The sequence below is a fragment of the Somniosus microcephalus genome, chromosome 4, assembly GCF_052327205.1.
Source record: "Somniosus microcephalus isolate GS21.2 chromosome 4, FLI_Smic_1.0, whole genome shotgun sequence".
Taxonomy (NCBI): domain Eukaryota; kingdom Metazoa; phylum Chordata; class Chondrichthyes; order Squaliformes; family Somniosidae; genus Somniosus; species Somniosus microcephalus.
In genome coordinates this window covers 64,137,196-64,151,922 of record NC_140990.1, presented here as the reverse complement: position 1 = coordinate 64,151,922, position 14,727 = coordinate 64,137,196, and the positions used below count along the sequence as shown (strand labels likewise).

Here is a 14,727-nt window from a genome sequence, read left to right as displayed (position 1 = left end):
CGTTTGCCTGCCAGGTAATGCCTCCAGCGTCGTACCGCCTCCACAATCGCTTGGGCCTCCTTCTCGACCGACGTGTGTCGGATCTCAGGGCCCTGTAGGGTCCTTGAGAAGAAGGCCACTGGTCTCCACTCCTGGTTAAGGGTAGCGGCTAGGGCGAAGTCGGATGCATCGCTCTCCACTTGGAAGGGGATGGACTCGTCCACTGCGTGCATTGTGGCCTTGGCGATGTCTCCCTTAATGAGGGAGAAGGCTGCGCACGCTTCCTCCGTAAGGGGGAAGGATGTGGACTTCATGAGGGGTCTTGCTTTGTCTGCATAATTGGGCACCCATTGGGCATAGTAGGCGAAGAGCCCCAGGGTTCTCTTCAGAGCCTTTGGACAGTGGGGGAGGGGTAGCTCCATGAGGGGACGCATTCTTTCGGGGCCGGGGCCGATGACTCCGTTCTCTACTACACAGCCGAGGATGGCAAGGCGCGAGGTGTTAAACACACATTTCTCCTTATTGTAGGTGAGGTTCAGCTGTTGGGCCGTACGGAGGAATCTCTCCAGATTAACGTCATGGTCCTGCCGGTCGCGGCCGCAGATGGTGACGTTATCTAGGTAGGGGAACGTGGCGTGCAGCCCGTTCTGGTCAACCATCCGGTCCATCTCCCTTTGGAAGACCGAAACCCCGTTGGTGACGCCGAAGGGAACCCTAAGGAAGTGGTAGAGGCGGCCATTCACCTCGAAGGCGGTATACTGGCGGTCCTCAGGGCGGATAGGGAGTTGGCGGTAGGCCGACTTAAGGTCGATGGTAGAGAATACTCGGTATTGTGCGATCTGATTGACCATATCAGATATGCGGGGAAGTGGGTATGCGTCCAGCTGGGTGTACCTGTTTATGGTCTGGCTGTAGTCGATGACCAGGCGGTTCTTATTGCCCGTCTTAACTACCACGACCTGGGCACGCCAGGGGCTGGTGCTCCCTTCGATGATGCCCTCCTTCAGGAGACGTTGCACCTCAGAGCTAATGAAAGCCCTGTCCCCGGCACTGTACCGCCTGCTCTTGGTCGCGACGGGTTTGCAGTCGGGGGTGAGGTTAGCGAACAGGGAAGGTGGCGGGACCTTGAGGGTGGATAGGCCGCAGGTGTTACGCGGTGGGCGGTTTAAACTCTGTTGGTTGTCAACTGTGAGTGGGGGGAGGGGTCCGCCGTATGCTAGCGTGACGCTTTGGAGGTGGGATTGGAAGTCTAGCCCTAGTAGGACGGCGGCGCATAGCTGGGGGAGGACGAGGAGTTTAAAATTTTTATACTCCGTACCCTTAACCGATAGGGTCACAACACAGTAGCCGCTGATGTCTGTGGCGTGGGATCTCGATGCCATCGAGATCCGGTTGCGCGTTGGCAGGACAGGGAGGGAGTAGTGGCTCACCGTGTCTGGGTGGATGAAACTCTCCGTGCTTCCGCTGTCGAACAGGCAGGTCGTGGCGTGGCCGTTTACTCTGATGTCCATCATTGACTTGGACAGGTGATGCGGGCGGGTCTGGTCCAGTGAGATGGAGGCTAGTGTATAGCTGAGCGAGTTGCTGTAGTCTGCGGGTGAGGCGGTAGTCGGGTCTAGAGGCACGGTGGCGGTCGAGCGTGGTGGGTAAAATGGCGTCTCCCACGAGGTTGGACAAAATGGCGGAGAAGATGGCTGCCCCCGTAACTCACATGAGGCACTGCTGGTGTCGGTTGCCTGTATCAAAGATGGCCGCCCCATGACTCACATGTGGGGATGCTGGCCTCTGTTGCCTTGAAGGAAGATGGCCGCCCCCACAGCTCGCATGAGGCACTGCTGGCCTCTGATGATCCACCTCTGCAGGCCTTAGCGAAGTGGCCTTTCTTCATGCAGTTTGAGCAGGTAGAGTTCCTGGCTGGGCAGCGCGACCTCGGGTGTTTCGCCTGGCCGCAGAAGAAGCAGCCGGCGGCCCGATCGCGGGGGTCCGATGTCGGAGCCGGTACCGGGGGTGGCGGTCTCGATCGGGTCCGGGACGCCGACGCTGAGGTAGGTCCCAGGGGGGTTGCTGCGGGGGGTATCGCGGTCGGGGTCGGTCCCAAGTCCCAGGGTCGCGAGTTACAGTACCTTGAGTATGCCTCGAGGTCCTGATGGGCCACCTCTAGAGAGAGAGTGAGGGCTGCAGCTTTGTCCAGGTCGAGGTCCCTTGCTTCCAGTAGTCTTTGCCGTGAGTAGTCGGACCGCAGGCCTTTCACGAAGGCATCGTGGACATTGTCTTCAGTATTTTCTGCCGCCGTTACCGCTTTAAAGTTACAGTCTCTGCCGAGTGCTTGTAGCACCCGTAAAAATTCCTCCACGGGCTCTCCTGGCTGTTGCGGGCGGGATCTTAGGAGGTGTCTGGCATACATGGAATTTACCGGGGTTTGGTACTGTCTTTTCAGCCGGTTGATGGCGTCCTCGTATGTTTTAAGGTCCCGGATGAGTGCGAATACTTTAGGGCTCACTTGGGCGTTCAGAACTCTTAGCATGGATTTCTGAGGCACGCCGGATTCTCCCAGGTAGGCTTCGAAGCAGCTCAGCCAGTGTTCGAAGTCGAGGGCTGAGTTTGCTGCCTGTGGGTTTAGGTCCAGGTACGGTGGTCTGAGGGCTCGCAGCCAGGCCGGCTGCTGTGGCTGTTGTAGCTAGGCGTCTGGCTGGGCGTCTGGCTGGTCGCTTGGCTGGTCGTTTGGCTGCTCAAGTGTCGACATTTTAAAATTTAGCCAATAAAATTGATATACCTATCAATTCATCCAATGAAAAGCGACGAGTTAAGAAAGTAACTATAGGTTTTTATTGGCTAAATAACAGAGCCCACCCTCGTGGGTGATCGGATACAACAAGGAGGAATGCCAGCCAGTCGACTACCTTTATACCTGGGCAGGTAGGTGGAGTCATGGGCGGAGTCAGCAGTGGTCAGCCCAGGTATAACAGCGTGACAAGAGGCGACCTCGTACAGTGATACAACAGTGTGAACAGTGATAACCATAGAGTAACGATATAACAGTGATAACTATAGTGTAACGATAGTGAACGATAAAAGTGGTTTACCACAGTCAGCACCTAGAATTGTCTGTTCTGATTTTCTATCCTTGCTTTGCAGTGATGACTTTTGTCAATTCTTTTTACAGGCTGTGAGACCGCAAACTCAAACCAAACATCAGGTCAAGATGTGACCGTCACTTAATTCATCAGGACCTGAATATCATCGGCCTTTGAATGTGGAAGGAGAAATGTTTGTCTGTTCTGTCTGTGGGAAAAGATTTCAAACATCAGTGTGACTGGAAAAGCACCGAGACACCCACACCCGAGTGAGAGTGTTCCAGTGCACTGACTGTGGAAAGAGCTTTAACCAGTTACACAGCCTGAAAAAACATTGCACCATTCACAGCGGGGAGAAACCGTACACGTGTTGTGTGTGTGGACGAGGCTTCCACTGACCGTCCAACCTGGAGAGACACAAGGACACCCGCACCACGGAGAAACCGTGGAAATGTGGGAAGGGAGCTTGAAACTCATCAACGCAGTCACACCGGGGAGAGGCCATTCAGTTGCTCTCACTGCCTGAAGACTTTCAAAGAATCATCAAACCTGCTGAAACACCAGCAAATTCACACTGGGGAGAGGCCGTTCACCTGCTCATTGTGTGGGAAGGGATTTTCTCAGTCGAACCACTTGCTGACACACCAGCGAGTTCACAGTGACGAGAGACCATTCAGGTGCTCTCACTGTGCAAAGACATTTGCCCACTCATCCAACCTACTGAAACACCAGCAAGTTCACACTGGGGCGAGGTCGTTCACTTGCTCCGTATGTGGGAAGGGGTTCACTCGTTCGTCTAACCTGCTGACACACAAGCGAGCTCACACCAGGGAGAGGTTATTCTCCTGCTCCGTATGTGGGAAAGGATTTGCTCATTCTTCCCACCTGCGGACACACCAGCGAGTTCACACTGGGGAGAAGCCATTCACCTGCTCTGTGTGTGGGATCACACTAATAAGAGACCTTTTAAATGTTCTGAGTGTGAGAAGAGCTTTAAAAGCACAAGAGATCTGCTGACACACCAGCGAATTCACACTGGGGAGAGGCCGTTCACCTGCCCCGAGTGTGCAAAGGGATTCACTAATTTATCCAACCTGCGGAAACACCAGCGAGTTCACAAGTGACTGCAGGGGTTGGATTCTGCTGTTATTGCTGCTGTTAATCACATCCATGACTGAACCATATTCATTCTGACAGTTGGGGTTTGTTTCAGCTGATGTTAGTAACCCCTATAACTGGGCTGGAGTTTAATCTGTATCAATGTCAAATAAATGAGCTTTGATTCCCACACACGCAGTGTGTCGAGTTCTTGATGTCTCGACAATAAGACAAGCTGATTGAGGACTTGTTACAAACTGAGTGGAATCCATCTGAGAACTGAGTTCCCACAACTTGTTAAAAGATGGATCTACAAGATGTCCAAGTCTGACAGGACAGAAAATTCTATTATATCACAGGGTCCACTTCAGCCATCCAGGGCAGGGAGTCCCTGTAATATTGGATTTTAACCTATGGGAAATATTCTGATAATCTGTTATTGTCACGGGGCAAAGCAGCCTGGAAAGGAAGGATATTAACTCGGATGAAACGGAATCTGTATGGGTAGAAATGAGAAATAGCAAGGGGAGGAAAACATTAGTGGGTGTGATATATAGGCCTCCAAATAGTAATATGGAGGTGAGGGAAGGCATAAAAAGGGAAATTAGAGAAGCGTGCGATAAGAGCACAGCTGTCATCATGGGTGACTTTAATTTACATATTGATTGGACTACCCAAATTAGTAAAAATTCTGAGGAGGAGGAATTCCTGGAATGTTTTCGGGACGGTTATCTGGACCAATATGTCGAGGAGCCGACTCGAGATCAGGCCATTTTAGACTGGGTATTGTGCAATGAGAAGGGACTTATCAGCAATCTTCTTGTACGAGGCCCCTTGGGTCAGAGCGATCATAATATGATCGAGCTCTCAGTCGAGATGGAGAGTGAGGAAATTGAATCAGAGACTAAGGTCCAGAACTTAAATAAAGGGAATTACGAGGGTCTGAGACGGGAATTGGGTAAGATTGATTGGGTGGTGTTTCTGGGGGGATTGACAGTGGAGAGACAATGGCAAGCATTCAAAGATAGAATGGAAGAATTCCAGAACATGTTTATACCGGTTTGGCATAAAAATAAACCTAAAAAGGTGACTCAACCGTGGATAACGAGGGAAATTAGGGACAGCATAAAATCAAAAAAAAGGGCATATCAACTGGCAAAAAAAAGCACCAGACCGGAAGATTGGGGGCAGTACAGGATACAGCAAAAGAGGACAAAGGGATTAATCAGGAAGGGGAAAATAGAATACGAAAGTAAACTTGCAGCAAACATAAAGACAGACTGCAAAAGCTTTTATCGGTATATCAGGAGGAAAAGACTGGTAAAATCCCAAGTCGGTCCCTTGCAGTCCGATTCGGGAGAATATATAATGGAGAATAAGGAAATGGCAGACCAATTAAACTCATACTTTGGTTCTGTATTCACAAAGGAGGACACAAATAACCTCCCAGGAATATCGGCAAACATAGGGACTAATGAGAGGGAGGAGCTGACAGAAATTAGTATCTCTAGGGATATGGTGTTGGGTAAGTTGAGGGGACTGAAGGCCGACAAATCCCCGGGGCCTGATAAACTACATCCTAGGGTACTTAAGGAGGTGACCCTGGAGATAGCAGATGCTCTAAGGATCATCTTCCGGAACTCCATTGACTCGGGAACAGTACCCGTGGATTGGAGGGTAGCTAATGTTACCCCAATATTTAAAAAGGGGGGTAGAGAGAAAGCAGGGAATTATAGACCAGTAAGCCTTACATCGGTTGTGGGCAAAATGCTAGAGTCCATTATTAAGGATAAAATAGCGGAGCACTTGACAAATGGGGAAAGGATCGGACAGAGTCAACATGGATTTACAAAGGGTAAATTGTGTTTGACTAATCTGCTGGAATTTTTTGAGGAAGTAACTGGTAAAATAGATGGGGGAGAGCCAGTGGATGTGGTGTACCTTGACTTCCAGAAAGCCTTCGATAAGGTTCCACACAAAAGATTATCATGCAAAATTAAGGCTCATGGAATTGGGGGCAAAGTATTAACGTGGATAGAGAACTGGCTGGCGGATAGAAAACAGAGAGTTGGAATAAACGGCTCGTTTTCGGAGTGGCAGGCAGTGACCAGCGGGGTGCCGCAAGGATCTGTCCTGGGACCCCAGCTGTTCACAATATATATAAATGATCTGGATCAGGGAATTGGATGCAATATTTCCAAATTCGCTGACGACACTAAACTAGGAGGAGGGGTGGGCTCTGATGAGGATGTCAGGAGGCTACAGTGCGATTTGGACAGGTTGGGGGAATGGGCGGATACGTGGCAGATGCACTATAATGTGGATAAATGCGAGGTTATCCACTTTGGGGGTAAAAACAGGAGGGTAGATTATTATCTAAATGGCAATAGATTGGGAGATGGGGAAGTGCAGAGGGACCTGGGTGTTCTTGTGCACCAGTCACTGAAGGAGAGCATGCAGGTGCAACAGGCGATTAAGAAGGCAAATGGTATGTTGGCCTTCATATCAAGGGGGTTCGAGTATAGGAATAGGGATACCTTACTACAGCTGTACAAGGTGCTGGTGAGACCGCATCTGGAGTATTGTGTACAGTTTTGGTCGCCCCATCTGCGGAAGGATGTTCTTGCCATGGAAAGTGCAACGGCGATTCACCAGGCTGATACCTGGAATGGCGGGAATGACCTACGAAGAGAGATTAAATAATTTGGGCTTGTACTCACTGGAGTTTAGAAGATTGAGAGGGGATCTCATCGAAACATATAAAATTATGGCAGGCCTGGACAGGCTGAATTCAGAGAGAATGTTTCCAATGGCCGGGGAGCACAGAACCAGGGGCCACAGTCTAAAAATAGCGGGCAAATCATTTAAAACAGAGATGAGGAAGAATTTCTTCACTCAAAGAGTGGTGAGCCTGTGGAATTCCCTGCCACAGAGGGCTGTGAAGGCTAATTCAATAAATATTTTCAAGAGAGAATTGGATATATTTCTGAAGGCTAAGGGGATTAAGGGTTACGGAAAAAAGGCGGGGACGGGGTACTGAACTGGTAAGATCAGCTATGATCTCAGACGAAGATCAGCCATGATCTCATTGAATGGCGGAGCAGGCTCGAAGGGCCGAATGGCCTACTCCTGTTCCTATCTCTATGTTTCTATGTTTCTATGTTACTTTAACATCAGTTTAATCAAACTCAATGGACAATCCGATCTCCAAAGGGAAACGTCTCCTTAAAGCTGACGATGTCAGCAGTTCTGCAGCTCATTTCTCAGTGTGAGCGTGTCAGAATGAAAAGCTTTAACAACAGCCGATGTTTCACAAAGGGAGACCTCACCAGACCAAAGGCCATTGGTGGAGTTTAATGGGCTGTTTGTGTCTCTGGGCTACAGGAGGCCATTTTTAACCGAAGGAAAACTGGTCACAGCAAACAGAGAGTTTAACAGACAGTCCCTGGTCCACTCGAACCCCCACCTTCTCTCTCGCTCACTATTTATGGGCACTGCTGCAGTAATTGCTCCTCTGACCTTTCCTCTCTTGTCCCTCCTACAACCCTAATACACGGCCCGACACAATCTCCCTCCCCCTACATCCTCACTGTGCTGGAATCCACACCAGTCTCCCCATCTGCTCCTTGTTCTCTCCCTGGATCCGAAAACTACTGAACTCACTCTTCCCCTCCTGAAGTCTACAGGCTCTAAAACTGAAGCTTGGTGTCCCTCAGTCCCGACTCCTTGATTTACCTCCCCTTCTCTCCTCCTCTTTCCCCCTTGGTTGTGTTCCACACTCTGGGCCTTGGGCCTTCCCCGGGGATTCTCAGTATGAACAGGTGGGATGTGTTTGGAGACAGGGTGTCCCGGCTCTCCACCTTTAAAGGGACAAGGAGACGACCAGCTGGCTGAATGGCCCTGCTTTATGACATCACTGCAGTGCCTAGCAACCAACCTCCCTGATCCCGTACTTTACTCTCACAGAGTGAGACGGTACCTGTGACCACAGTTGTCAGAGGTACATCCCTTACTTTACTATCGCAGAGTGAGACGGTACTTGTAACCACAGTTATCAGAGGTACCTCCCTTACTTTACTCTCGCAGAGTGAGACGGTACTTGTAACTGCAGTTGTCAGAGGTACCTCCCTTACTTTGCTCTCACAGAGTGAGACGGTACTTGTAACCGCAGTTGTCAGAGGTACCTCCCGTACTTTACTCTCGCAGAGTGAGACGGTACTTGTAACCACAGTGTCAGAGGTACGTCCCATACTTTACTCTCGCAGAGTGAGACGGTACTTGTAACCACAGTTGTCAGAGGTACCTCCCGTAATTTACTCTCACAGAGTGAGACGGTACTTGTAACCACAGTGTCAGAGGTACGTCCCGTACTTTACTCTTGCAGAGTGAGACGGTACTTGTAACCACAGTGTCAGAGGTACGTCCCGTACTTTACTCTCGCAGAGTGAGACGGTACTTGTAACCACAGTTGTCAGAGGTACCTCCCGTACTTTACTCTCGCAGAGTGAGACGGTACTTGTAACTACAGTTGTCAGCGGTACGTCCCGTACTTTACTCTCGCAGAGTGAGACGGTACTTGTAACTACAGTTGTCAGAGGTACCTCCCGTACTTTACTCTCGCAGAGTGAGACGGTACTTGTAACCACAGTTGCCAGAGGTACCTCCCGTACGTTACTCTCGCAGAGTGAGACGGTACTTGTAACCACAGTTGTCAGAGGTACCTCCCTTACTTTACTCTCGCAGAGTGAGACCGTACTTGTAACCGCAGTTGTCAGAGGTACGTCCCGTACTTTACTATCACAGAGTGAGACCGTACTTGTAACCACAGTTGTCAGAGGTAATTCCCTTACTTTACTCTCACAGTGAGACGGTACTTGTAACCACAGTTATCGAGGTACCTCCCGTACTTTACTCTCGCAGAGTGAGACGGTACTTGTAACCGCAGTTGTCAGCGGTACGTCCCTTACTTTACTCTCGCAGAGTGAGATGGTACTTGTAACCGCAGTTGTCAGCTGTACATCCCTTACTTTACTCTCGCAGAGTGAGACGGTACTTGTAACCACAGTTGTCAGCGGTACCTCCCGTACTTTAATCTCGCAGAGTGAGACGGTACTTGTAACCACAGTTGTCAGAGGTTACCTCCCTTACTTTACTCTCACAGAGTGAGACGGTACTTGTAACCGCAGTTGTCGGAGGTACCTCTCTTATTTTACTCTCGCAGAGTGAGATGGTACTTGTAACCACAGTTGTCACAGGTACCTCCCTTGCTTTACTCTCGCAGAGTGAGACGATACTTGTAACCACAGTTGTCAGCAGTCCCTCCCTTGCTTTACTCTCGTAGAGTGAGACGGTACTTGTAACCACAGTTGTCAGAGGTACCTCTCTTATTTTACTCTCGCAGAGTGAGATGGTACTTGTAACCACAGTTGTCAGAGGTACCTCTCTTACTTTACTCTCGCAGAGTGAGACGGTACTTGTAACCGCAGTTGTCAGAGGTACCTCTCTTGCTTTAATCTCGCAGAGTGAGACCATACTTGCAACAATTTTGTTCTGGCGATTTGTTGTCAGAGGTATGCTTAGCACTACTTGCAACTGGAGTTGTCAGAAGTATGCTTTAGACTTTTACTCCAAAGTTAACGCACTACTTGCAACTCATACCCCGCCTATACTTCTGCGTGTTTCACCCTAACCCCAAGACCGCTTGACTTATCGATTCAAACCTTTTAGTTCTTTGATTCCAAAGGGGGCGGTGGACACAAGACGGTGTTGCCTTGCCCTAACTGTACGTGGTATTTAAAAGTACTCACGTTTTTGGCTCAGCTTCACTCACCCGTGCCTCCCGTCCATGTGGGTCCCGTTCGTGACGCCAATTGTTGTGGAGTATTTTAAACCAACACTCGACACAAGGTTTAAGATCGATAGTCAAGTTGTCTTTATTGCACTGGTGGGGAGACAGCCTGCTTTGTCTTAGCCAGACTTTTCCAAATTGTTACAGAAAACATTACATTTTTATGCATTACAGTAAGTATGGCCACCTCATGTTAAATTCATTCCTGCCACCTGATTGGATCTTGGCCCACATGCACCTTCACGGATTGGTTACGAATCTTAATATAAACATGTATAAGCTGCCTCTTCAATCAATCACTCAAACTGCTGAATGCTAATTAAAAGATACCTTGGAATGTGACCTAGGTAATGAAGTTCTTACGGGCAGTTGAAACGCTGGACATCCAGTCTCCATTTAATTGTTTTATATCTCTCCAAAGGTCAGCTATCTTTGGCCGCATCTTTATGGATGTGGTCTTTCATTTTAGTCCCTGTCTTCCTTACACCTTCAGTGAAACTGTCAGCGATGTCAGTTTAACTCTTTCCCCACTTCAGTATCAAGTGAACCGTTGGACACCGCCTGCTCCCTCTCCAGGGCCACCGAGGCAGGGACAAGACCGCGGGAGAGAGGCAGGCAGCCAGGGTGACCCCCCCATGGGCCCTGCCCATCCTGGGCCTACAAATTGCTGTTTTCGCCAGGCCCAAGAGCAGGTCCAGGAGAAGATCCTCCGACTTACCCACCCCCCTCCGCACCGGGCGGGCAAAGATTAGGAGCGTGGGGCTAAAGTGTAACCAAGAGTTGAGGAGCAGCCCCTTCAGGTAACTATACAGGGGCTGCAACCTCTCACACTGAATATATACACGGCCCATAGACTCCTCTAGGCCGCAGAAACCACATCTGGACTTGGAGTCCGGAAAGGAACTTAAAAACTGTTGCACACGACAGCTCCTTGTAACAGTCTCCACCCCAGATCCCCAATGGTGCAGGGAAGGACCCCCGCGTAGAGAGCCCTCCACTGGGGAACCTCGCCTCCGTCAGACAGCAAGATGACCCACCCGTCTGATTGAGATTGGGCAATAAACAAAATTAATAAATAAATGATACAGAAACCCGAGTCCCCGGGTCCTCAGCCCTGGTGTGAAGTACGCTGGCCACCAAGTTTCCGTTACCTACTCGCACCTCAGGCCCCGCCCAGTCTGGTTTAATTACTAAACGTTTTCTAACTCGGGTTCAGGCCTGTCATTGTGAGGGAAACAAGGCCTCATTTATTGGAGTGTCCCACCCGAGCGGCTGTTAATGGCTTTAATAAACTGGCAGCAAGGTTTTTTTTAAAGGTGGAAGGAAGTGAAAAACACCACTAGCGATGCCTCAAAACTCACGGACAGAGAAATCCACTTCATCAGCGCCCCTGCCACAGGACTCAATATCCACCCCCTCCACCACTGGTGCACTGTGTCTGCAGTATGTACGGTCTACAAGATGACCACGGTCAGGCCATGTGGAGTCAAAAGTCAGGCAGCAGAATGGATGGAAAGATCGCAACAAACTTCCCTTAACTCTAACCCTCTGATTTCTGTTTTGTAGCCAGCTTTCCATCCATTCTGCTGCCTGGCCCTTCACTCCACACAGCCTGACCTGGGTCATCTTCTAGATCTTACAAACTGTTTATGGATAGCAAGCTGGTCAGAAAACAGGAAACAGAGAGTAGGGGTTGGGAGTAGCTACTCAGACTGGCAAAAGGTGGGAAGTGGTGTTCCACAGGGATCGGTGCTGGGACCACTGTTGTTCACCATTTACAGAAACGATTTGGACTCGGGAATCAGAAGAATAATTTCAAAGTTTGTCGATGACACTAAATTGGGAGGTAGAGTTAATACTGAGGAAGACAAAATGCAAAAAGACATGAATAAATTTCAGAATGGGCGTGTAATTGGTAAATGAATTTCACTGTAGATCAGTGTGAGGTGGTGTGTTTTGGTGGGAAGAATAAGGAGGCCACACACTACTTGGACAAGGGGGAGAAATTGGGTTGCTTTGCGCCTCCTGCGATATTCAGCGGGAGGTTAGCGGTGGCGGTAACCGGTAGCACCCCGCGGCACTGCACCGCCGGCAATGACATCATCGCCATGCACAGCACCCCAGCTGCAACCTTGGGTTGTGACCCCTGACCTATCGCCCTACGATATGTCCGACAGGGTCAGGGGTCGTTCCTGCAGCCGCGGCGACGCCACTTAAAGGGCAGCTGTCGGGCGGCAACTTTTTATTTTGGCCGACTGCCAGCTCCTGCCCCCTTCCCCTTCTTCGGGGTGTCGGCTGTGATCGCTCAGCCTGGCGCTTCTCTTGATCCGACACACCACACCCCGGTGGTCCAGCAGTGCCCTGGTGTGCGCAGTGCTAGGCTCCTCCCCTTTAATCGGGGAGGGAGGTCTGCTATGACCCGGTGCTATGTGCCGATGGGCGTGGCGCTGTTGCATGAAGCACGGCAAAATTCACTGGTAGCGCCCCAAGAGGGAGGGGAGCGCTTCCAGTAGCACCCCGCCTCCTGCCTGGGCACGACCACTGAATTTAATGCACAGGGGCGCTAACTTTTTCGGGGCGCTAAAATTAGCCCCGGCGACGTTAGCGACCCAAAGGGGGCGCCACCAAATTTCCCCCTAAGAGTCTAAATGGGCTGGAGGAGCAGAGGGATCCAGGGATACAGATACACAAATCACTAAAAGTAATGACACAGGTTAATAAGGCCATTAAAAAAAAAGTACTGGGGTACATTCCTAAAGGAGCCTTCTGTTCCGTGCCTAGGATCTCTGAACCATGGAACAGAGTGGCTGGGACACGTTTCTCACACACTTCGAGATTAATCCACACGGGGACTTTGCTGTCAGTGAAGAGAGACGAAAAAGACCAAAGTGCCATTTGCCCCTCTCAGTGTGGCCCTGAAGGACTGTGTCCAGGCTGAAGTTCTGTTCCCGCCGTACGATCCTCCCCCAGATTGTCCTTTCTGAGCTCCAGCCAGGTGATGCTAAAAACTGAGGTGGGAAAGAAGAAAATCTACAACAATGTGTTTAAAACAAAGCTGATTTATTTGACATCTATCCAGAATATTAAACTCTAGCCAGGTTACAGGAGTTATTAACATCTGCAGAAACAAACCCCAACTGTCAGAATGAATATGGTTCAGTCCTGGATGTGATTAACAGCAGCAATAACAGCAGAATCCAACCCCTGCAGTCACTTGTGAACTCGCTGGCGTCTCAGCAGTGGGATGACTGAGCGAATCCCTTCCCACACTCAGGGCAGGTGAACGCCCTCTCCCCAGTGTGAACTCGCTGGTGTCTCAGTAGGTGGGATGACTGAGTGAATCCCTTCCCACACTCAGAGCAGGTGAACAGCTTCTCCCCAGTGTGAACTCGCTGGTGTGTCAGCAGGGTGGATGACTGAGTGAATCCCTTCCCACACACGGAGCAGGTGAACGGCCTCGCCCCAGTGTGAACTCGCTGGTGTTTCAGCAGGGTGGATAACTGAGTGAATCCCTTCCCACACACGGAGCATGTGAATGGCCTCTCTCCAGTGTAAGTGCGCTGGTGTACAGTGAGGTCAGATGACTGCCTGAACCCAGTCCCACAGTGAGAGCACCTGAACGGTCTCTCATCAGTGTGAACACGTTGATGGCATGTCAGTTCCCCGGAACTTTTAAAGCACTTCCCACAGTCGGGGCATTTAAAAGGTCTCTCATCAGTGTGAACTTGCTGGTGTGTCAGCAGGTTGGATGACTGAATGAATCCTTTCCCACATACGGAGTAGGTGAAAGGCCTCTCCCCAGTGTGAGTGTGCTGTTGTGTCAGCAGGTTGGCTGACTGAGTGAATCCCTTCCCACACACAGAACAGGAGAACGGCCTCTCCCCAGTGTGAACTCGCTGGTGTGTCAGCAGGTTGGATGACTGAGTGAATCCCTTCCCACACTCGGAGCAGGTGAACGGTCTCTCTCCAGTGTGAACTCGCTGGTGTATCAGTAGGTGAGATGAATTAGTGAATCCCTTCCCACACTCAGAGCAGGTGAATGGCCTCTCCCTGGTGTGAATGCGCTTGTGTGTCAATAGGCCAGAGGATTCGCTGAAGTCTTGTCCACACACAGAACACATGTACGGTTTCTCCCCGCTCTGAACGCTGCTTTTTCCTTCCATATTCAAAGGCCGATGATATTCAGTTCCTGATGAATCGAGTGACTGTCAGATCTTGACGTGATGTGTGGTTTGAGTTTCCCGTCTGCAAATCCTCCCCTTCTAATAAGCTGTAAAATGAATTTAAAACAGGGAGCGTGAGAGAGAACCCACTAAAGAGGCAGGTTGTGAAATTGAGCTCAATGAATCTGGTCATTTGTGGGGCCGGCACCAGAAAAAAGTGACCATGAAAGCTGCTGGATTGTCATAAAAACCCAACTGGTTCACTAATGTCCTTCAGGGAAGGGAATCTGCCACCTGGTCTGGGCCTCTGGCCTCTATGGGAGGAGAGAGAGAGAGAGAGAGAGAGGTGGGAGTGGGAGGGGTCGAAGGAGATGGACTTTATACATCTGCAACTCGACCAGAACTTTGACAGAACCTCCAAAACCCGCAACCTCAAGTACCTAGAAGGGAAAGGCAGAAGGTGCATGGGAGCACCATCATCTCCAAGTTCCCCTCCAAGTCACACACCATCCTGACTTGGACATATATCGCCATTGCTACATCATCACTGGGTGAAAATCCTGGA

General features: G+C 50.2%; 1 protein-coding gene across 1 annotated transcript in view; it reads right to left on the bottom strand.

The window, feature by feature from the left end:
* Positions 1-14,262, bottom strand: part of LOC147119069 (uncharacterized) — a 67,561-nt gene extending 53,299 nt beyond the window's left edge. Inside the window, exon 1 of the mRNA XM_085984775.1 lies at positions 13,238-14,262. Coding sequence (XP_085840901.1) covers positions 13,238-14,162 — 925 coding nt within the window. The 5' untranslated portion in view covers positions 14,163-14,262. The remainder of the gene's footprint in view (positions 1-13,237) is intronic.
* Positions 14,263-14,727: the final 465 nt, after the last annotated feature.